The sequence below is a fragment of the Hypanus sabinus genome, chromosome 6 (assembly GCF_030144855.1).
Source record: "Hypanus sabinus isolate sHypSab1 chromosome 6, sHypSab1.hap1, whole genome shotgun sequence".
In the NCBI taxonomy this organism is placed as follows: Eukaryota; Metazoa; Chordata; class Chondrichthyes; order Myliobatiformes; family Dasyatidae; genus Hypanus; species Hypanus sabinus.
Genome location: NC_082711.1, coordinates 53592537 through 53615993, shown reverse-complemented (window position 1 = coordinate 53615993; position 23457 = coordinate 53592537). Strand labels below are relative to the sequence as shown.

Here is a 23457-nt window from a genome sequence, read left to right as displayed (position 1 = left end):
CACTTTTTACTGCCTCGGTGAAGCAGCCAACATAAAGACCCCAGTCTCCCCAAACATTCCCTCTTCTCCCTCTCCTCATCAGGCAGAAGATACAAAATCTGAATGCACATACACCTAGGCTCAAGCATAACTGATCCACTGTTATAAGACTACTAAACAGTCCCCTAGTAGAAGAAGGTGAACTCTTGTCCTCAGTCTACCTCATTATAACAAATGATTACAAATTACAAATGATTACAAATACCTGGGGATACGAATTGACAATAAACTGGGCTGGTCTAAGAACACCGAGGCTGTCTACAAGAAGGGTCAGAGCCATCTCTATTTCCTGAGGAGAATGAGGTCCTTTAACATCTGCCGGATGATGCTGAGGATGTTCTACGAGGCTGTGGTCGCCAGTGCTATCATGTTTGCTGTTCTGTGCTGGGGCAGCAGGCTGAGGGTAGCAGACACCAACAGAATCAACAAACTCATTCGTAAGGCCAGTGATGTTGTGGGGGTGGAACTGGACTCTCTGACGGTGGTGTCTGAAAAGAGGATGCTGTCCAAGTTGCATGCTATCTTGGACAATGACTCACATCCACTCCATAATGTACTGATTAGGCACAGGAGTACATTCAGCCAGAGTCTCATTCCACCGAGATGCAACACTGAGCGTCATAGGAAGTCATTCCTACCTGTGGCCATCAAACTTCACAACTCCTCCCTTGGAGTGTCAGACACCCTGAGCCAATAGGCTGGTCCTGGACTTATTTCCACTTGGCATGATTAACTTATTATTATTTAATTATTTATGGTTTTATATTGCTATATTTCTTCACTATTCTTGGTTGGTGCGGCTGTAACGAAACCCAATTTCCCTCAGGATCAATAAAGTATGTCTGTCTGTCTGTCTTATGTCCTCATAACCTACTTCGTCTTGGCTTTCTCATCGTCTATCTGCACTTTCTTCTGCATTCTATTATTCTTTAATCTTATGCATCTGTTGTATTGAAATGATCTATATCCATAATGATCCATGGTATGCATGACAAGCTTTTCACTGTACTTTGGTACATGTGCCAGTAATAAACTAGTTTACCCCTTTTCGTCTGCAGCAATTAAGGTTGTGCCAATTGGTTAAAGAACTGAATGGTTAAAGGGAAGTGGCCTTTCATAAAACCGGGGGTATAATTTTCCTTTAACTTGTCTTCCAAAGATATTTCTTCCTCTTTCTGTCTAACGCTTGCCACCGTGAGTGTACTCAGACATCCCCTATACTCTTGAAGGGATTTGTTTGGACCATGTAGTCCATACCTGACAATTGCCTCCTTTATCCTTGCAGATACTTGGTATCTTTTGTCTGCCAGTGTTCCCTAATCTTGCCAGCTTTTTCCTTCAGTCCAACACGACCATGTTGTATTCAGTGACTCAGGATCCAGATTACCCTTGAACAACCCTGTACTTTGTTTATTTGTCACATAAGAATCTTCCTTGCTGCATTCCTTTAAATTGGACACTTCATTTAATTTGGCTTTCCTCAGCCTCCTGCATAAATGCCCACTTAAATGAAAAATTGCCTTTGCACTTTCTGTATTTAAAGGTGGACAAATGGCCTTTTGGATATTGCATTATCTTGTCTCCTGTTTCATTTCCAAGCTTTGGGACATCAACAAACTTAGAAAATGTGCCTCGAGTTTGTATAATTAAAAGCACAGAATTGTTATGCCAAGTCTCCTCAGGGATCACCAGGTGAACATTGAGTCTTGTTTTCTGAGTCACAGGAATTTCTTATTCCATTAGAAATATAGATGAAATAATGTATTTCATATGAAAGTTAAGGATAGTAAATTCAGTAAACTCTAGATGTGAAAGGATATTGAGGATTAGATGGAGGAAGTAAAAAAAATCATTATGGCGGGTATGGATGGCAAATTGGATATTAGATTGGCTGAGAATTAGCACATGATGATGGTGGAGGGTTAAATTTTGTTGCTGGAAACAGTGACCTATGGTTTACCACAAGGATCAGCAATGGGAACCTTGCTGTTTGTTTTATATATATATATATATATACATACAGTACATATATGTATATTTTTAATGGTTAAATGATTAAAACTGGTTTGTTTTGTAATTGATGAGTTTGTATAGTCATCAATTTAGGATACAAAAGTGAGTTAATAGTTAAGGCCAATGAAACATAAAATCCTAGTAAAAGTGGGACAATATGTATTGAAATGTGGTTTTTATGTATTTGAAATATATAGTAGTTTTGGTGTTAACATAAAAATTATGACAAGTATAGGATATTCAGCTCCCTTCAATCAGATCACGACTGTTCTTCTACCTCAACACTATGTTTTTGTCCTCCACCCACCCATATCCATTATCCAAAAATCTTTCAACCTCAGTTTTTTTTAATTGAAATTAAGCCTTCACAGCTTCTCAGGTTCAAAATTCCAAAGGTTCATCGCCAATTGGGTGAGAAAATTTCTCCTCATTTGAGCACTAGATGAGCTACCTTATTTCTATTGATACTGTGGCCTTTAATTCTAAGGAAATCCCTTCCCTATTTCCAATATATTGAACCCTCCAAGAATTTCAGTGAGGTCATTTCTCATCCTTCTGATGATAGAAGCCCAGCAGACCTCAATCTCTCCTCACATGACAGTCTTACTTTCCCGGAAATCAGTCTGGTGAACCTTCATTGAACTCCCACTATAGCAAAAATATTTTCAATGTGAGGAGGCCAGAATTGTGCACAATGCTCTATGTGTGGTCTAACCGTGGTTCTGCACCATTACAGTAAGATTCTTCCATTTTATACTCAATCTTTAGCAATAAGGCCAAACATATTATTTCGCTTCCAAGTTGTCTGCTACACTTGTCTGTTAACTTTCAGTGGCGTGTGTACATGATATCTAGCTGTCTTTGAACTTGAACACATGCAGTCTGGTTTTATAATTATGCTGAATTAGGAAGCATTTCCCACAGTTGGCATGGAACTGAATAATGCAGATCAAACAGTAACAGTTTGAAAATTTTATTTTCACTTTGTTTACATTTTATTAGGTGGTGTTGACGAAGTAATTTAAATTGATAGCATTCTGTACATTTTGCTGTCTCTAGTTCCCTTGTTTGAGGTGCACTCCCATAAAGTCCTGTAACTAATCAATGTGCTATATAAAAGAGCAAATGGATGCACTCCAATTATATAGGCCAAGTGGATCCTCCGGGAATCTGTTCATTCTTGGCACTGCTTCTGGATTTGATACACTTTAAAATGTAAAGTATTTGTTCTGAGAATTACCATATCCCTTCAAAGAATCACTGCTTCATTTCAAGAAGCATTCAGCAAACCAGTTTTGATACACAATAAAAAAAAATGCTCCATTCAAAATCCATTGTTCATATCTTCATCTATTTCTTCAATTGCCCAACAAGAGATGGACATACAAACTATGAGGACAACAGTAAACTTTTAAATGATGCTGTTATTCTTGTATGTAATGTCATGTTTAGTCTTATACAATCTAGCTTGTTTAAATCATTGGACTTCATCTGGACTTTTGTAGGAAGGTGGTGGCAGGCCACATAGAAGAGCATAAGATTAGGCAAAATCAACATTGATTTAAGAAAGGAGGCTCATATTTGACCTAACATAGTGGTTGGAATTAACAAAATATGGATTGATGAGGCACATCAGGACTTTCAGAAGTTCTCAGCAAGGTGCCACAAGAGATTTATATCACAAGCTTAGATCACACTGTATTGTGGCTGTAAAGTCCTATTGTAGATTGAAAGAAAGGAAGATTAGCTTTATTTGTCACATGTACATTGAAACATATGATGAAATGCTCCACTTGTGTCATTGTTTGTGATGTGCTGGGGCAGCCCGCAAGTTTTGCTGTGCTTCCGGTGCCACCATAGCATTACTAACTTACCAACTTAACTGTAGAGCTTTGGAATGTGGGAGGGAACAGGAGCTCCTGGAGGAAACCCACGTGGTCACAGAAAGAACATACAAACTCCATTCAGACAGAGGATGGGAATTGCACCCCTATCTTTGAATACCGGTGCTGTAAAGCTACTGTGCTAAGCACTGCACTACCTCAGTGAGTATTAGTGGACAGAAAATAGATTAAAAACAAAAGAATAATTTTTGGATTGCTATTCAGGTGGCATAGGTGTTGATGGTGCTACTCACTCTGTACCAGTGATGTTCATCAGTGTAACATATCCAGTTTGCCAATGATGTGAAGCTCAAGGGCAGAGTAGACTGCAAGAAGAGTACAGAGTGGCTCTTGGAATATAGATGGGTAAGAACATATCAGATGGAATATAATGTTAAAAAATGTAAGATTGTGCTCTTTGATAAAATGAACAGAAAGCAGATTATTTTCTAAACCTTAGTAATTGAAAGGTTGAAAATGACTGTGTTCTTGTACAACAATCACTGAATTACGTGAGAAATTAAGAAGATATGTTGTCAGTATGATTGTCGAGAGGTCAAGACCACATCTGGAATACTGCATCTAGGTCTGGCCTTCTTGCCTCCCCATATACTTGCTAAAGTGAGAGTGTGCTAAGTGTTCCCCAGCTTCACTCTCGGGACAGCAGATTTGTCAAATGAAGCAAGATTAAGAAGAAAGTATTGATCTCATCCAAACATAGAAAGGTCTTGCATGTCTTGACATGGTAGATATGGGTGTGATATTTTCCTTTAATGTCAGGAGTTAGCAGCCAACTTTGAAACAGGGTTGGCCATTCCTCATAGAGTCGAGAGGGAATTCCTTCACTTGGAATTCTCTGTGCAACAGGTCTGTGGAGTCTTTGTCTTCAAGTATAATCCATACAGATTTCCATGAAGTTTTTGATGTTTTAGCTGGTCAAGTGATATTGGCTGGTGCAGGAAATTGGTGCTGATGCACCATCAGTAACTCTCGGAGACGTGAGGTGAGATATCAGCTTTTATTGGCTGGAAGAAAGAACAAGCAGCAATTGACCACCACACTGCATCCTGGAGACTGAGACCGGGGCGGTGTCTCCAATCGCCTTTATACCGGTGTCCGTGGGAGGAGCCACGGTCAGTGGGAGGAGCCACAGGAGCAGTCAGCGGGGGAAGGGGGGGCGTGTCCAGACAGGTATATGTAATTCACCACAGGTGTGAGGTTGAAAGATCAACTATGATCTAACAGAATGGTTAGTCAATCTCAAGGGACTGAATTGCCAGTGCTTATTTATAATGTTCCGATAAATCTTTTACTCCTTCTCAAGAACATGTTTTATATATAATCTAGGGTGTCTACTTCATTATACCCACACTTCAAACCTCTTGAAATTCCTTTCCAATAAGCGTTTGATCATATTCTGTCATATTTTTGACAAAAAGACATTTAATATTTCTTCACACTATCAGGTGCATCAAGAAAGCAAGTTTAAGGTAATAAAACTATATTTGTAACATCACCCTTTAAACCAGTATTAATCAATAAGGTGAATTCAGTCAATGTGTTTTGAAACATTTGAATAATGAAATTACCAAGGGTTCATCAAATCTTTAATAAGCATTTTGCAAGTAGGTTGTTATTCTGTGAGCGGCTGTTAGTTGGGAGTGAAATGTGCTGATGAGGATTGCTGGCTTTCAGGGAGACAGGAAGTGCTGGAATGTAGCTGCTCCTCAGGAAGTCTGTCCCCTGCTGAACTTCTGTGTGCACTGATTGATAGCTAACAGCTTCCACTTTGTTGTTGGTGTCAGATTTATTTGAAAGGATATCTGATCTGGACTGAGGGAGAAAGTTCTTTATTAATGACGTACCTCAATGGGTTTGACTATTTTTAGTAACAATGTTTATAATTAGCTTTATTTTTCCAAAAATCTAATTTGACAATCTAAATATCAGACATTTAAAGATTGTTGTGAGGCTTTGAGAGAATTGACGAGGATGTTAGTGTATCTTGAGGAAGATGGCTCTTTCACAGGACTAGAGAGGCCTGTTTGTTATTGAGACCTCACCATGCCTTGCTGGCTGCCTCCTAATGCAGTGAGTCACGACAATTGGCCCTTGGAAACGAGCATAGGTGGGTAAATATGGAAACGACTGTAAGCGTTGAATTTTAAGGTATGGACCAAATCCAACTCTGTTTCTCCCATGCTGACACTGTCAGATTGCCTTTTACTTCTGTTTTCAAGACAGCCCCAGTTTGCTGAGGTTACAATGGCGAAGGAGAGGAGAGTAACAAGCCATTATCTTAATTGAACGAGAATGGTGTCAGCAATATAATCGGTATGCTGGCAATGCTACAAATTGTTCAGGGCTGATTGGTTATTAAAGTGCAAGAAAGTGGACTTCCTTTGTATAAATATTTGCAGTAGACTCATTTTTATTGCCATTGTTCAGAAACTGACTCTGAGCCATTTTTATAAATGTATGTTGCATTGTAAAGTTATAGATTGGAATAATTGCATTTAAACTAAATATTCTACTTTGGAATAATGTACCAGTTCTTAAATGGGGTTCCAAACACATGCTGTCTCTAGATTTTGTGTGTAAAACTCCATTCTTCAGAGACATTATTTTCTGTGATTATCTGCTGATGTCTCAATAAAACTGAAATGGTGTGGTAAGGCTGATTAGTATACGCTCCATGCTGGAGTACCTTCTGCTTAATGCTCAGTAAGCTCCGTTCACAGCACAACACTAAATGTCAACATGTTGCTCAGTCAAAAAGAGAACCTGCCTCCATTTACACCCTCATACATTTTATTTTGCTCCAATACTATTGTAAGTTAGCTCAATGAAAGGAGTTCAAAGCCAACTCATTATGCTGCTCTCACATCATTTGGGAGATAGTGCTGAATGGAAAGAACAGACATGCTTGGCATATTAAAGCAGCCTTTCCAGTCTGGGAGTATCCAGCCCCACACTCCATAGGACAAGTGCATGTTGTTGGCTTTTAATTTGATTTCAAAGTGGATTTCACAGATCACCTTCACTGTTAAATGTCCTCAGACTTGGGTTGAGTTTGTGCATTAGTACTTTTAAAATATATTTAATGAAGTGCCTGTATTTTTTACCATCTTAGTGCATGACCTGTTTATAAGTATGAATATCTGTAGAATAATTCAACAGGTGTTTAGTATTTTTTAACTTTAACCATGGGCATTTGATCAGAATGACTGAGCAGAGAAATGCATTGACCCGACTGTGGCTTGATCCTAAATGTATGTTGATCTTCCTCCCAAATGTCACATAGATTCAGTGTACGATTGTACACATTCAGAAAGGTTTTCAGGCATGTGCCCTCATTAGTGTCCCCGTAACCATTCTGTGCCTATAGTGAGACCATGTTGTGCTACTGTTGTTAAGCTGCTTTTGTACAACTTCTGAAAGGATTGCTTCAGAATCCTCCAATGCTGCTGGATCTCAATTAAAATATTCACACCAATTATAATTGTTCAGGTACTGGAAATAATGTTTAGCCGCTCAGAATTGTGTTGCTGCTACAATGTGCTTATTTTCAGATCCTTACAGGAAACAGGAAACCCAGTTCTAGATGCTTTTACAAGAGGCACTCATTCTGGCTTGCTGATAATAGAAAGGTTGCAGTGCTCATGGCTGTCTTTGGCAGAGCATGTGTTCACGAGGACTGAGTTGAATGCTGAAATCTTAAGGTTGTCACAATCTTCACTGATTGAATCTCTGTAGAAAAAATTGCCTGAATTTACTGTAAGAAGCCCTTAGCTTAATGCTAAAGATAAATGAGAAATGCCTGTGTAAATCAGGGGTAACTAAATATTTAATTATGTAATTAGTGATAATTGGTGAAAACAACTTCTCTGTCTTTGAAAATTTCATTTTATAAACATTGAGCACCATTATCCCTCAAAAACAAATGTACTTACAGGAATTTAAAGCTCTGAAGCAGGTCTTCATGTTTTTGCTGGTCAAAGGTGTCCAGCTCAATCTCATTCTCTAACTGTTGGTCTGGGGCCTTGCAGGTTATAGCACTAAAAGTTAAAGCCCAGTACTTTATAAATCTGGTATTGGTTCTGGTAATGCTTTTTTCAATCTTTCAGGAGGCAAAGTTTCAAGTCTCACCAGTCTCTGACAGGAAGAGCATTTCCTTATTTCACCTATAATCCTGCAACAAACTGTTTTAATTCAATTCCTGCTGGTTAATCACTGCCACTATTCATCCTGGGTCACATCATAATTTTAAGAAGTTCAACAAAGCCTTCATTTGGATGTTGTTTCCAATATAAAAACATCTAACCCATCTTACTGTTCAATAAATCTTAATAGAAGAAAAATCATCTGCCCCATCAACATTCTTCTTAGCTTCCTCTGTGATAACATATAGTGCAATCCTATTATTCTTGTAGAGACCAGCTAAGTACCAAGTGGCTTAACTAGTGTTCAGCCAATTTGCCGTATGAATCAAAAGGCAGTTTACTATCTAAATGTGGAGATACTGCAAAGTCAGAGGGATTTAGGTATTCTAGTGCACAAAGTACAAAAAGTAAGTGTGTCGGTCCTTCTTAAAAAGTTCCAATTTAAAAGGTAACAGGTAGAAATTCTGTAGAACTCTCTGATATTTTACCAACCTGAGGTTTAGATTCCTGAGAAGAGCCCTGGCTTTCTATCTCCTGCAGGGTTTATGGTTGTCACTGTTGTGGCAAAACTTGTGTAAGATGTACTTTAGTTGATGAAATTGAAGGAGCAATTCTGGCTTCAATCTAATCCCAAAATTTATTTGAACATGTTAAAGCTTTAGTGTATCTGGAATATCGCCAGTGTGTCTGCATTTTCAATCCAATCAGAAAGGCAGTTCAAAGTATTAATTACTGTGTGAAGTACTTCCTAAAATCAATCTTGAACCTGGCAGTTTATCCTGCAGCCTTAGCTTAACGTGAAGTAGTGCTTAATATTGACCTTTTACTTTAAGCTCGGAGCCTGATTTTTAAAAATCAGTCTTCCACCAATTCTACAGCAGTAATTGGTTTAGACTTGTTTTCCAGACCAATCCGCACAATGTGCTTCAGGGGCATGATAGAGTTTGGTGACCTCTCTACAGGCAGAAAATAGTGGTTCCTGGAAATGAAGCCCGAGTGTTTCTGTCACTTGGGTCACAAACACAGTACTAAAGAAACATTTGTGCCCACCGTCTTTCACATGGAAAATGAAAACAGTAAAGCCTTATCAATTCAGACTGTACATTCTGTAAGTGGATCCTAAAATATAACTTATAGGAAATTGATCGGTGGAACTGAGTTAATGAGTCTGGAATAAGAAGAATCAGCTTGACTGCCTTTGATTTCCATTGTGTTGACTTGAAGACAGGTAGATGGTGCAAGAATCTGCATCGCAGGTTCGGCTGTCAGGGTTCAATTCTGACTGTGTAAAGTTTACACTGTTTTCCTGACTCTGTGCTTGCTCTCTGGGTGCACCAGTGTTCTCCCTTAGCCAAAAACGGCATTCTGGTTGGCAGGCCCATTGGCCACTGAACATTAGCTCAAGTGTAGGTGGGTGGTAGGAGGATAGTGTATGTAAGAAAGGAAAAATTCCAGGGAAATAAGATGGGGAAGAAGTGGAGGGTCATCATATATTTGAGTCTTTGGGCTTGTAAAATATGTTAGTGAAATGTATGGCGTCTCAGATGGGAATACAGAAATCTAGAAAGGGAAGTAACAGAGATGGACCAGATAAATGTGAGAGCAGAGTGGGAAGCAAAAGTGATCAAATTTTCAAGTTCTATATAGGTGCAGGCTGTGGCATCACTAAAGTCACTATTATATTGGAGAAAATAGTAAGTCTGAAGAAAAGGCTATTCCACACATCTCACAAAAAATCAGATATAAAGCTAGGGCCCATGTGAATTCCCATAGTCATGCTTTAACTCTGACAAAAAGTGGGCAAGCAATGTTCTGACAATTGAATGAATGTGCTGGTGGTGAGGATCTGGTTGTGGCTTGAGAAAAAAACTGAGCACCAAGTCATCTCTGATGTAAAGTGCAGGTGTAAAGTCAAGGAAAACCCTTAGGAAATCTCTCCACCATCTTGCATCCTAACACAAAAGGGGATGGTCAGGGTCAGGATCTGAATCTGTCGTGAAGTAGACCAAACCATCTCCAGCTGCTTCAATGACCATGATAGGATCAGAATTTGAGATGCTCGCTGAGAGTTACAGAGCTTAATTCCATTTGCAGTTCCCCAGGAAATAAAGCATTGCAGAGTTGTTCAGTTTTCAGGCTTGTTTTGATAAATGGCAAGTAACGTCAACAACATGAGTGCTGAAAATGACCATTTTCAATAAGTGCAGATCTTGCCTCTGCTCATGATATTCAGTAAAATTGCCACTGATAACTCAAACATCATTGAAATCCTGAGGCTCCCCACTCCAGGAGCACAAATTAACCTGCATACATATCCTCATAGTGCCTAAATCCTGGAACATCCTACCCCATTGCATTGTGAGACAACCTTCATCACACTAACCACATTGGCTCAAAATGGTCTTTCTCTAGGACATTTGAAGCCCAAACCCTGTAAAGTAAACTAAATACTAAAATATTCTTTTCTTGCCATTGCATGAAACTGCTGACTCAAGCACTAAGTGGCCATACTAAATAAAAGTTAGTGTTTATATTTTACTGAACATCATCTATTTATTACCAAATTTTATTTAATATAAAATAATGTCTGTACACATTTTCTTTTATTGTTTTCATGCAGCTTAAAATGCTATGGTATGATAATTTGCAAAAAGGACTGCCTTCGAACTGCATTTTATAGGAGTCCTGATCCTAAGCAAAATTCTGGATGAAACAGATCGTTTCCAGCACAAATTCAATTTACTTGTAATGGAAGTCCACTATTGACTGCTGCAGGAGCAAACAATTGACTTCAGGGGCAAGGAACTGCGTGGGAATACGATGTCAGAAGGCAAAGCCAAAAAGCATTATTACACACAGTAGGTCATTTCAGCTATCCAGGGAGCACCTAATTGTTGGCCGCAACATGAAGTTTTCAATTCGTATTCCGACTTGTTACATCAAAATGACAAAATAAGAAATTAGGCTTTTAGGCTTTTAGTTGGAGTCAGCAGCCTACTGATTATTTTATGACAGATTCAAAGGATGGTATCTGATGCACCATCAATAACTCACACTGAGACGTAAGGCGAGATATCGGCTTTTATTGACTGGAAGAAGGAACCAGGAGTGAGTGTCCATCATACTATGACCTGGAGACTGAGGCCGAGCGTCAGGCCTCAGATCGCCTTTATACAGGGGCCTGTGGGCGGAGCCACAGGAGCAGTCAGCAGGGGGCGTGTCCAGACAGGCACATAGCTCATCACAGTATCACTTTTACTTTGCCTTCGAAAAGCATAGTTGTCCAGTAGTATAAAATGGCAGTGAATGTTACCTAATAACCAGTAAGTGCTGCCAACTTGCAGAGCCTTCTCTTGGTACAAGATAACAGAAGAGTTCAGCTGGTCTATTTGTCTCTAGGACATTTGAAAGAAGATCTTAGGTTTTAAAAGCAGTACCCCAGAACTCTTTCAGAATGTTTGTCACGTCGGAGTTCTTGTTCTTCTTTGAACATGTGCGGCTTCCTCACTTGAAAGAGATTGAATGCGCCTACCTGAAGGTTTCTTAACTGGATTCCACTCAATGACCAAACAACTCTTCCTTTTCCCTCTTTTTATTTTTCACAAGTGCAGCAGTTTGATAGTTCCGATAGTTCCATCAGTCATTAGTCAGTAGTCCTTAGTCATTAGTCCTTAGTCCTTAGTCCTTAGTCATTAGTCATAAGGTGAAAAAATTGGCAGCCTCTTGGACTTTGTAGACGAATTTGGACCTGCGCAGTCTCCGTTTCTCTAATGGTCCGTTATGGTCTCCAAACGTTATGTCTTCAAATCGGGTGAACCCTCCTGAAGGTTCGCGAGCTCTTCTTAAGCCTCGCGCCGTTTCCGAGAAGCACCTGCGCGCGATGATCCCTGTGACGTATCTAGCGCTAACCCAAATGCAGTGACAGCAGTGCTCTTTTCCATGAAACAGTCCCTCAAGTTATTTAAAGTTCAGCATCTTACCACAGATTCCAACGCTGCTCCCGGACTGCCACTGTGATGCTGCGGGGTCCCCCAAATATTTCGGCCAGAAGCAGCACTCAGTGGGTTCCATCCGGTCTATCAGTGGATTCTTGCTATTACTTTTAAATTTTATTTTCTTTTGCCTCTAGGTCCCAATACTTTCTAGAAACTCAAGTTTGACTTTACACTGTTCATAGCCATTCAGTTCTGTTAAACATTTCAGTCTAAGCTCTGAAACTTGCTACTGACGTCTTTGAGTAACTTGGACAATTTGTGAAATGGGTGACATTAATTGTGATGCATAATTGTATTATGCTAAGATGTTACCATAATTTTATAAAAGATGGATGAAAGTGGCTAGAATTTTGATAGCTTTTAAACCCCTAGCCTAGTTATCACTTCTGATACCTTATTTGTTCGTAAGGCGAAAGTTTGGGAGATGTTTTGCATTCATTGTGCTGTTGATTTCTATTTTTCTGTGTTACTTTCAGTCTGTAGGCTAAACTGCTCTCTCCCACATTGAGCCAGCTAGTTAGAAAAGCACTAAATGTGTCATCAATGCTGACTCAGCACCAGGAATAAAATTGAGAAAGCAATATTCACTGCTGCATAACTAATTATGTAGAGACAAAATTTGCTTTTTCAGATCTAATTGACTAGTTGGCAGGATAGGCCCCTTGGGCCCAATGAGCCATGCCATCCGGCAACCCACCTACTTTTAACCCTTGCCTAATCACAGGACAGTTTACAATAGACTTTTAAACTAAAGCCAGTACGTTTTTGGACTGTGAGAGGAAACCAGAGCACCCAGAGAAAACACGTGTGGTAAAGAGGAGAATGTAAAACCTCGTTAAGGATAGTGTTGGAAATGAATTCTGAACTCTGACTCCCCAAGCTGTAATAGCATCGAGTTAGCTGCTACACTCATGTAGTGTCCCATTTGGTAACTTGGGACAGAAATTAATACAGAGCCTCTTGCTGGGCAACTATATCTTGTATGTAGTATATGAATTTTTTTTTGCAGTAAGTACTGAGTAAGGTATTTCTGATCAATCTAGACAAAGGAAATACTATAAGGCAACAATGGGTCTGATGAGTTCTTTCAATTAGTAGTAAAGAGAGAGCTAATTTGAAGAATGCCTATGAGATGGATTTTTAGAGCAGCTTGTGGTTGAGCCCATTAGGGAATCAGCTATTCTGCATTGGGTGTTGTGCAATGAACTGGAATTGATAGAGAACTTAATGTAAAGGAATCCTTAGGGGTTCTGCAATTTGAGAAGGAGAAGCTAAAGTCAGATGTATCAGCTAGCAAATAAAGAGGATTCCAAAAATTTCTTCAGATACATAAAGTGTAAAAGAGAGTAGATACCAGACAACTGGAAAATGATGATGGAGAGATAGTAATGGGGGACAAGGAAATGGCAGATGAACTGAATAAGTATTTTGCATCAATCTTCACTGTGGAAGACACTAGCAGTAAGCTGGAAGTTGGAGTGTCAGGGGAGTGGGGGGAGAAAGAAAACAGGGGGAATACCAGAAGGAGGTGATGGGCAGGCAAGGAGATAAGGTGAGAGAAGGAAAAGGGGACAGGGAATGGTGAGGGTTGGGGGGAGGCATTACCGGAATTTCGAGAAGTTGATGTTCATGCCATCAGGTTGGAGGCTCCCCAGACGGAATATAAGGTGTTGTTCCTCTAACCTGAGTGTGGCCACATCGCGACAGTAGAGGGGGCTGTGGAATGACATTGGAATGGGATTGGGAAGTGGAAGTAAAATGGGTGGCCACTGGGAGATCCCACTTTTCTCTAACAGATGGGGATAAGTGCCAGGAAGGAGTTCAGTAGGGAGGGATGAATGGACAATGAAATCACATAGGAAGTGATCCATGCAGAATGTAGGAAGTCAGAGTGAGGGAAAGATGTGCTTGGTGGTGGGATCCCGTTGGAGATGGCAGAAGTGGCAGAGAATTATGTGCTGGACGTGGAAGCAGTTGGGGCGGTAAGTGAGGACAAGGGGAACCCTATCCCTGGTAGGGTGATGGGAGAATGGGGTAAGAGCAGATGTGTGTGAAATTGAAGAAATGTGGTTGAGGGCAGCATTGATGGTGGAAGAAGGTAAGCCCCTTTCTTTGAAAAAGGAAGTCATCTCCTTCATTCTAGAATAAAAAGCCTCATCCTGAGAGCAGATGTAGTGGAGATGGAGGAATTGATAGAAGGGGATGGTGCTTTTGCAAGTAACAGGGTGGGAAGAGTTAGCTGTGAGAGTTAGTGGGTTTATAGTAGACATCACTAGATAAGCTGTCTCCAGAGATAGAGACAGTGAGATTGAGAAAGGGGAGGGATGTGTCAGAAATGGACCAGGTAAACATGAGGGCAGGGTGTAAGTTGGAGGCAAAGTTAATGAAGTCGATGAGCTCTGCATGGGTGCAGGAAGCAACACCAATGCAGTCATTGATGTAGTCTAGGAAAAGTGGGGGACAGACACCAATGTAAGCTTGGAACATAGACTGTTCCGCGTAGCTGACAAAAAGGCAGGCATAGTTGGGACCCAAGCGAGTACCCATGGCTACATCTTTTGTTTAAAGGAAGTGGGAGGAGCCAGAGGAGAAATTATTCAGAGTGCGAACAAGTTCCACTAGATGGGATAGAGAGGTGGTAGATGGGAAATGTTTGGGCCTGCTGCCCAGAAAAAAATGGAGAGGTCTGAGGCCATCCTGGTGGGAGGTGTGGTGTATATCGACCAGACCTCCATAGTGAAAATAAGATGATGGGGGCCATAGTGAAAATAAGAAGTCTGCTGTGTCCCGTGCTCCCAGTGTTGCCTCTGTATATCGGAGAGGCCTGACATAGATTGGGAGACTGCCTTGCCAGGCACCTGCGCTCTGTCTGCCAGAACAAGTGGGATCTCCCAGTGGCCACCCATTTTAATTCCACTTCCCATTCCCATTCCGATATGTCAATCCACAGCCTTCTCTACTATCACAATGAGGCCACACCCAGGTTGGAGGAACAACATTTTATATTTGGTCTGGGTAGCCTCCAACCCGATGGCATGAACGTCGATTTCTCCATACTTCCGGTGGAATGCCCCCCCCTCCCCCCCCGCCTTACCATTCCCCGTCCTCTTTTCCCTCTCTCCTTGCCTGCCCAATGCCTCCCTCTGGTGCTCCTCCCCCCTTTTCTTTCTTCCATGGCCTTCTGTCCTTTCCTATCAGATTCCCCCTTCTCCAGCCCTGTATCTCTTTCACAATCAACTTCCTAGTTCTTTATTTCATGTCTCCCACTCCCCGTTTCACCTACCACCTTGTGTTTCTCTCTCCCCTCCCTTAATTTTTATATCTACTCCTCATATTTTTTTCTCTAGTGGTTCCAAAGGGTCTCTGCCTGAAACATCGATTGTATTTTCTCCCCATAGATGCTGCCTGGCCTGCTGAGTGCCTCCAGTATTATGTGTGTGTTGCTTGGATTTCCAGCATCTGCAGATTTCCTCTTGTTTGTGATTGGATTAGAAGGTGGTAGCTATGAGGAGAGGTTGGACAGACTTGTTTTATTTTGTCCAGAGTGCTGAAAAATAAGGGAAAGTTTAGGTGTGGGGTGTAAGATTAGACTAGTTTGGCATGATAAGACAAAGGTTCTGTTACTGTGCTAACAGGCACAGAAGGTTGCCTTAATGAAAACTTCCAGGGAAGCAAGTCTTAGGCTGAGTTTTTTTTTTGCCATCACATGTTTTAAATCCTTTCCAATCACAAGAGACATCGTTCTAAGAAAACCACAATGTCTACTGACATAAATAATGTATCTTTTCAAGTATTGCATCCTAACTTCGTTGATGCATCTGTGAACAACTAACTGACTTGACTTGGAAGATACCTGGATCCAGGCTGGAAAAACGCTTAATCTTAAAAACCTGACTACTTGAGCTGCAATATTGTGATTATCTGTATGGCATGCAGTGGTCTCATAGAACATAGAACATTACAGCACAGTACAGACCATTCAGCTCATCATGTTCTGACCTTATACCACGCTCTGAGATCAGTCTAAGCTTTCTCTCCTGCATCTCATTTGCATGTTATCCTTTGCTATAATCAGTGGTCAAAGAAGTTAGAAAAATGGAGGAAGTTTCTCTCTATTAACTCTTCTTGGAAAGATTCAAAGAGGAGCAGTTTTAAAATAAGCAGTTGGCTATGTAGGAGAGAGAAGATAATAAATTTCTCCACCTACCTTGTGGCAAAGCTTCAATACAGAAGAATACTTCAGTTTCATTTTATTATTTTCTTTTGTATTTTTGATAGAGGGAAACATGACCATTAATGATTACATGCAGGTGCTGTTCAATGTCCACTCCGTCCATGACCCTATTTGGATGTTCCCTGTAGTAGGTCTGTGTAGTACACTTATACTGCTGTGCATCCTTGTTGAATTACCACCAGCAGGACTTCTTGAGAATTCTTTCCCCTATCCCAAAGTGGCTTGAATTCTCATATCATGGACCTGGTCATAATTTTAGTTTGAAGTCCACATTTTCTGATACTGAAATAAATACTTAAATGTTTTCACACTACGATAATACCAACTTTATTCTATAGGGAAAAACTTTAAAAATAATTATTTTTTGCTCTCTGTAGATCTTAATATGTTTACGTATATATTTTATATTTTCCTTAAATACTTATTTATTTGCTTTGCATCCCTTGGTCTGCAGTGCTATAAATTATAGAATTAAAGTACCTAACTATATACTTCCTAGTTGTAATGAGCATTTGTGTCATTTTTTTCAGGTAGTATATTCCACCTGAGGTGAAATAAATTCTTCTGTTGCATCCACTAATGAGTAGTACAGTTATTCAGCAGTTGTACACCTCCTGCGTCCTGGGTTCAATCCTGACTTGCAGTGGGCCCGTGCAAAGTTTGTATGTTCTTCCTATGACAGAGTAGATCTCCCTTGGATACTCTGGTTTCTTCCCATGTCCCAGATTGGTTGGTCCATTGGCTGTTGGCAACTTGGAGTGGCAGGTATTTGGGGTGGGGGGGTGGGGTGAGGAGAGGAAGAATTGACAACTATATGAGAGAGAGTGGATTATGGGGAATCAAATGGAATTGATGGAGCTGAACTGAGAATCGTCATAGACTTTCTGGGCCAACTGTCCTCTCTTGTCATAAGCTAATATAAGTAACACTTCTGTCGAATACTGTAAACCTATAGTAATTGAGATTTCAACTTTATGTTAGTTTAGCAATTCTGTTAGGATCTTGACTTTATTGGAAAGCTAACATTTATTCCTCGTTCTTGATAACCCTCAATAAGGTGGTAGTGAGTTGCATTCCTGAATGCTGTTGGGGATGGAGTTCCAATATCTAGACTCGGCAACGCTGAAGGAGTGATGAATTACTATTGCGCCTGTGCATAAGATGATAAACTTGAGTTCAATTTTCTCAGTGTCTCTGTTGGTGTATTAGTGATTCAGCCATATCAATATCTTCCAGGTGAAGCAGCACTTCACCTGCAATTATGTTGGGGTCATCTACTGTATCCGGTGCTCCCGGTGTGGCCTCCTGTATCATGGTGAGAGCTGACATAAATTGGGAGACTGCTTCGCTGAGCACCTTCACTCCATCCGCCAGAAAAAGCAGGATCTCCTGGTGGCCGCCCATGTCAATTCCACTTCCCATTCCCATTCCGACATGTCTGTCCGTGGACTCCTCTCCTGCTGCAATGAGGCCACAGTCAGGTTAGAGGAGTAACACCTATATTCTGCCTGAGTAGCCACCCACCTGATGGGAGGAACATAGATTTCTTGAACTTCTGGTAATTGCTTTCACCCCCCACCATTCCTCTTTCCCTCTCTCACTTTATCTCCTTACCTTCCCATCACCTCCCTCTGGTGCTCCACCCCATTCTCTTTCTTTCATGGTTTTGTGCCCTCTCCTATCAGAGTCCCCTTTCTCCAGCTCTGTATCTCTTTCACCGTAATGCCTTTCCCTTGGACAACATTGGTGGCGTGGAGAGGGGAGACCTGCAGCTTGGGCAACTGCCGGTCTTCCATAATAAAAATAACCTCACTCAGGCTTACGCTCTGGAAACTTTCCAAGGCGCAAATCCATGGTCTATCGAGACTAACGGAGGTCTACCTATCTCTTTCACCAATCAATCTCTCAACTCTTTACTTCACCCTCTCCTCCTCTCCTGGTTTCACCCTTCACTTATCACCTTGTGTTTCTTCCTCTTCTCCCCCTACCTCCTTAATCTGACTTCTCCTCTTTCTTTCCAGTCCTGATGAAAGGTCTTGGCCGTCAACTGTTTACTCTTTTACATAAATGCTGCCTGGCCTGCTGAGTTCCTCCATTTTCTGTGTGCTGCTCAATATGTTAGTGATTGTTTAGAGTCAGGAATGCAAGGAAGTTATTCTTGGTGAGGAACTTCCATCGGGAGCTTCACCTGTCTGATCTTTGCCACACTAATGGTGCTTTAAGGATTAAAATCTGGAAATGAAAAAATTATTTGACCAGATTTTGGTTCATGAAAAGAAACACGAACAATCTGCAGAAATTCACTCTCTGTTGTGTATTCGCTGCTCAAAAAGTTGACAGGACAGAATGGATATTTGCTTTGTGAGTTGGGGTTTGCTTTGTACTGATCGTTAAGCAAATTAAGCAAAATGATGTCGGTGGACATTCTTAGATGATGTGCCAATGAAGATTCTGCACATATCCCCTTCAAATCCTTACCCTACATTCCACAGTCCACTGCTTAAGAACATGGTAAAGTGTCATTAACACATTTTACCATGACAACAAAACCTTTCTTTTCCAATATGTTTATTAGTTTCTACATAGAAGAATACAGAGTACAAGAAAGTGTATATAAAAGGTCAAAAAACCTTTCAAAATTTTCCAATCCTGTGCAGGTGATGTGGCTATCTGCAAGACCCTGAACAGCTTTCAGTGTACAGATTTTCCTTGTGTAGTGTTTGGCGAATACTCATAGATTAATTCTGTTTTGCTAGATCCCAGCTTGTTGTTGAAATGAATTTGCAGTGCTGAATCGATAACAGATTAATTTAGAGCAATATAACTGGTGGATTCTCGATCTTACCTTGTCAAATTAGTTTGCTGTAAAATGTATTGAGTTATGAAACAGAATCCATACAATTTTTAAATATTTTGTTGTCTTGCTAGAAAACATTTATTAATTAAGGACTAGTTAGCTGAATATAGGAGATATTGAATTTTTTAATAAATTCAGTTTAGTCACTATTATGTTGGCATATAAAATTTTGGGATTGAGATACAAAGCTATAGGCTTTTTTTTTACTTTTGTGACCAGCATCAAAAGGAATCAGGGAAGTGATGTTAGGGGGTGAACTGGTCAATGCATTGCTAGTGACCCTGTTCTTTTGATCATCTCCTTGGTCCTGCAGACCATTGTACTCATTCAAAGGGCATTTGATCAAAATTTGGGACCAACGTGTTGCTGTGAGGAGAAAGATGAGAGTGGCAGGGTTTGGGGACTTGCGGTGAAGAGAGATGTTGCAAATTCAGTCAAAAAAAAGGGAAGTGCATACAATGTTTAGGAAGGTGAAAAGAGTCATAAAAAGCGAACAGGAAATCAGAGGGTTAAAAAGGGCCATAAAATGTCCGTAATGAGTGGGATTAAAGAGAATCCCAGGACATTTTAAACATACATTTAAAAAACAGGGAAAAAATAGTATCACCAACATGAGAAAATCTGCAGATGCTGGAAATCCAAGGCAACACATGTCAAAATGCTGGAGGAACTCAGGAGGCCAGGCAGCATTTATGGAAAAGAGTAACCAGTCGATATTTTGTGACACAAGTAGGACCTTTCCAGGATGAGAAAAAGGAGCTTATGCATTTATGCCTGGAGCCAGAGGTAGAGGGCAAGGTGTTAAACTAGTACAATGTAGCCCTGTACATCAAGAAGAAGAACAGGGAGCCTAGTGAAATCATGGGGATGTATGCTGATATTCTAGAGCATGTTGAAATGAGAGGGGAGAGTGTTGGGGCTCTTTTGAAAATTTAAGGTGAATAGGTCCCCAGGTCCTGTTGGAATCTATCTCAGGTCATTGAGGTCGTGACAGATATCTTTGTATTTATTCTCTTTAGCCACAAGTAAGATCCCAGACTATCGGAGAATAACCAGTGTTATTCCTCTGGCAAACATGCGGAAATCTGCAGATGCTGGAAACTCAAGCAACACACACAAAATGCTGGTGGAACACAGCAGGCCAGACAGCATCTATAGGGAGAAGTACAGTTGACGTTTCAGGCCGAGACCCTTCGTCAGGACTATCTGAAAGGAAAGATAGTAAGAGAATTGAAAGTAGAAGGGGGAGGGGAAAATACAAAATGATAGGAGAAGACCAGAGGGGGTGGGATGAAGCTAAGAGCTAGAAAGGTGATTGGCAAAAGGGATACAGAGCTGGAGAAGGGAAAGGATCATGGGACAGGAGGCCTAGGGAGAAAGAAAGGGGGAGGGGAGCATGAGAGGGAGATGGAGAACAGGCAGAGTGATGGGCAGAGAGAAAGAAAAAAAAGGGGATGAGGAAATAAAACTAAATATATCAGGGATGGGGTAAGAAGGGGAGGAGGGGCATTGTTATTCATCTGTTTAAGAAGGACAATAGAGAGAAATGAACTTAGTGGTAGGCAAATTACTAGAGAAAATCTTTATGCATAGGATCTACTCATATCAAAAAATCCTTAGGGATAGTCACTGTTGCTTTATTCTGAAGAGGTATGTCTTGCATACTTGATTAGTGTTTTGAACTTTCTGAAAGGTAGTGAGTGAATGACCTCTAAATGCATATCTGTTTATGACTTTAATTTACACTGGTGAATTACAAGATGTTATAACTCCAAACATCATAACTGTTATCCAATTTAAACTCATGAACAATGCCCAACCACCTGCTATGCATCCCTTCTGAATGTACTCAGATGTTCATGCTGTACCAGACCAAAAGTAACTTTGTCCCTTTAAGATTTTTACTTTCTAGCTTGTTAAACGGAATATACATCAAGTCTAATCGCTGATTCATTTGAAGTGACAGGTGGCCTGGGCACTTGACTTGCATGTACTTTCGCACTTAGCTCTCTTTCGAGCAAAGTATTTTTTCTCGTAAAGAATGATGTAAAATGAACAGTACAGAATATCAAAACCGTAATATTTAAACAAACTAAAATCTGACTTTACAAATAGAAAATCCGTAAATGCTCCACACATCGGGTGAATAACTTTTGAAATCATTAACTTCTCCATTAGAGCATATAACATAATAGCAGAATGAGGCCATTTGGCTCATCAAGTCTGCTCCACCATTCCATCATGGCTGATTTATTTTCCCTCTCAACCCCATTCTCCTGCCTTTTCCCTGTAATCTTTGAAGCACTTATGAATTACTTAACAGCCTCCACTTCAAAGACGCCCAATAACCTGGCCTCCACAGTTGTCTGTAGATATGAATAAATTGCTACTCATCACCCCCTGATTAAAGAAAATGCTCCTCACTTCTGGTCTCCAAAAATACCCTTTTATTCAGAGGCTGTGCACTCTGGTCCTAAACTTTCCCACGATTTGAAGCATCCTCTGCACGTGCAGTCTATTTAGACCTTTTAGTACTCAGTAGATTTCTAAGAGATTTTTCTAACACTGCTTATAAGATGATGTGTATCCGTGATGCAGCTGCAAGTAAGTCTTTTCTTTCTTTCTTTTTAAATCTTTTTATTAGTTTTAAACAAACATAAATGAAACATGAATACAAAATGTTTGAGAGTACATAATTAATAGTTTAAATAGACATTCAGATATGTAATAATAAAAATATATAACCTCTCAAACTCAGAACATTAATGAACAAAGAAGTAAAAAGAAAAAAAAGGAAAAAAAACCCCAAAAAAGAGAGAAAAAAAACAAAAAAAAAACACTAACCAACATGGGCCATTGAATAATATTAAGTACATATACAGTAGTGCCAATAACTCCGAACCTCCATCCAATCGATTAATATAAGTAAGGTTTAGGAAAAGACAATTCAACTCATGTGAAAATGTTGAATAAAAGGTCTCCAAGTTTCTTCAAATTTAACTGAAGGTTCAAAAACCACACTTCTAATCTTTTCTAAACTCAAACAAGAAATAGTTTGAGAAAACCACTGAAATACAGTTGGAGGATTAGTTTCTTTCCAATTCAATAATATCGATCTTCTAGCCATTAATGTAACAAATGCAATCATTCGTTGAGATGAAGCAGATAAATGATTATTATCCGTCATTGGTAAACCGAAAATTGCAGTAAGAAGATGTGGTTGAAAATTAATTTTTAAGACTTTTGAAATAATACTGAAGATATCTTTCCAATAATTTTGTAAACAAGGACAAGACCAAAACATATGAGTCAATGAAGCAACATCAGAATGACATCTATCACAGGTTGAGTTAAGATGAGAATAAAATCGAGCCAGTTTATCCTTAGACATATGAGCTCTATGTACAACCTTAAATTGTATTAGGGCATGTTTAGCACAGATAGAGGACGAATTTACCAGTAATAAAATTTTTTCCCTTCCCATTGCTCAGTAGATATAGGACAATGCAACTCCTCTTGCCATTCCTTCTTAATTTTTTCTGATACATCTAACTGTAAATTCATGATCATCTTATAAATGATGGCTACTAAACCCTTTTGATAAGGATTAAGAGCTAAAATTCTATCTGTAATGTCCAATGGACATTCTTTCGAAAAAGACTGTAACTCATTATACAAAAAATTTCTAACTTGCAAATATCTAAAAAAATGGGTTTTAAGTAAATTATATTTATTAGATAGCTGTTCAAAGGACATAATGTTATCATCCAGAAACAGATCACGAAAACATGTTATACCTTTTGTTTTCCATAAAAGAAAAGCTTGATCCATAGATGAAGGCCGAAAAAAAAATTAGATATTATAGGACATGATAAAATAAATTTATTCAAACCAAAAAATTTACGAAATTGAAACCAAATTCGTAATGTATATCTGACTATAGGATTAGTTATCTGTTTATTCAATTTGAATAAAGAAAAAGGAAGTGAAGATCCTAAGATTGAAATCAATGAAAAATCTTGCACAGATTTACATTCCAAATTTACCCATTGTGGGCAAGTAGCTATAGTCCATTCTTGTGTCCAGAATATTAAATACCGTATATTGACTGCCCAATAGTAAAATCTTAAGTTTGGTAAAGCCAAGCCGCCCTCCTTAGGCTTCTGTAAATATTTTTTACCCAATCTAGGGTTTTTGTTCTGCCACAAATAAGAAGATATCTTAGAGTCAATAGTATCAAAAAAAGCTTTAGGAATAAAAATTGGTAATGCTT

At 39.7% G+C, this 23457-nt stretch overlaps 1 protein-coding gene across 3 annotated transcripts in view; it reads left to right on the top strand.

Annotated features, from left to right (window-relative positions):
* The window catches only part of plxdc2b (plexin domain containing 2b), a 435240-nt gene that overhangs the window by 38945 nt on the left and 372838 nt on the right, over window positions 1-23457 (top strand). The window contains exon 1 of one of the 3 annotated variants that reach the window (XM_059972141.1): window positions 5912-6063. The exons of the other annotated variants lie outside the window; for them this stretch is intronic. Within the exon in view, the coding sequence (XP_059828124.1) occupies window positions 6000-6063 (64 nt within the window). The 5' untranslated portion in view covers window positions 5912-5999. Of the gene's footprint in view, window positions 1-5911; window positions 6064-23457 lie in introns of those variants that run through there. 3 annotated transcript variants of the gene reach the window in all.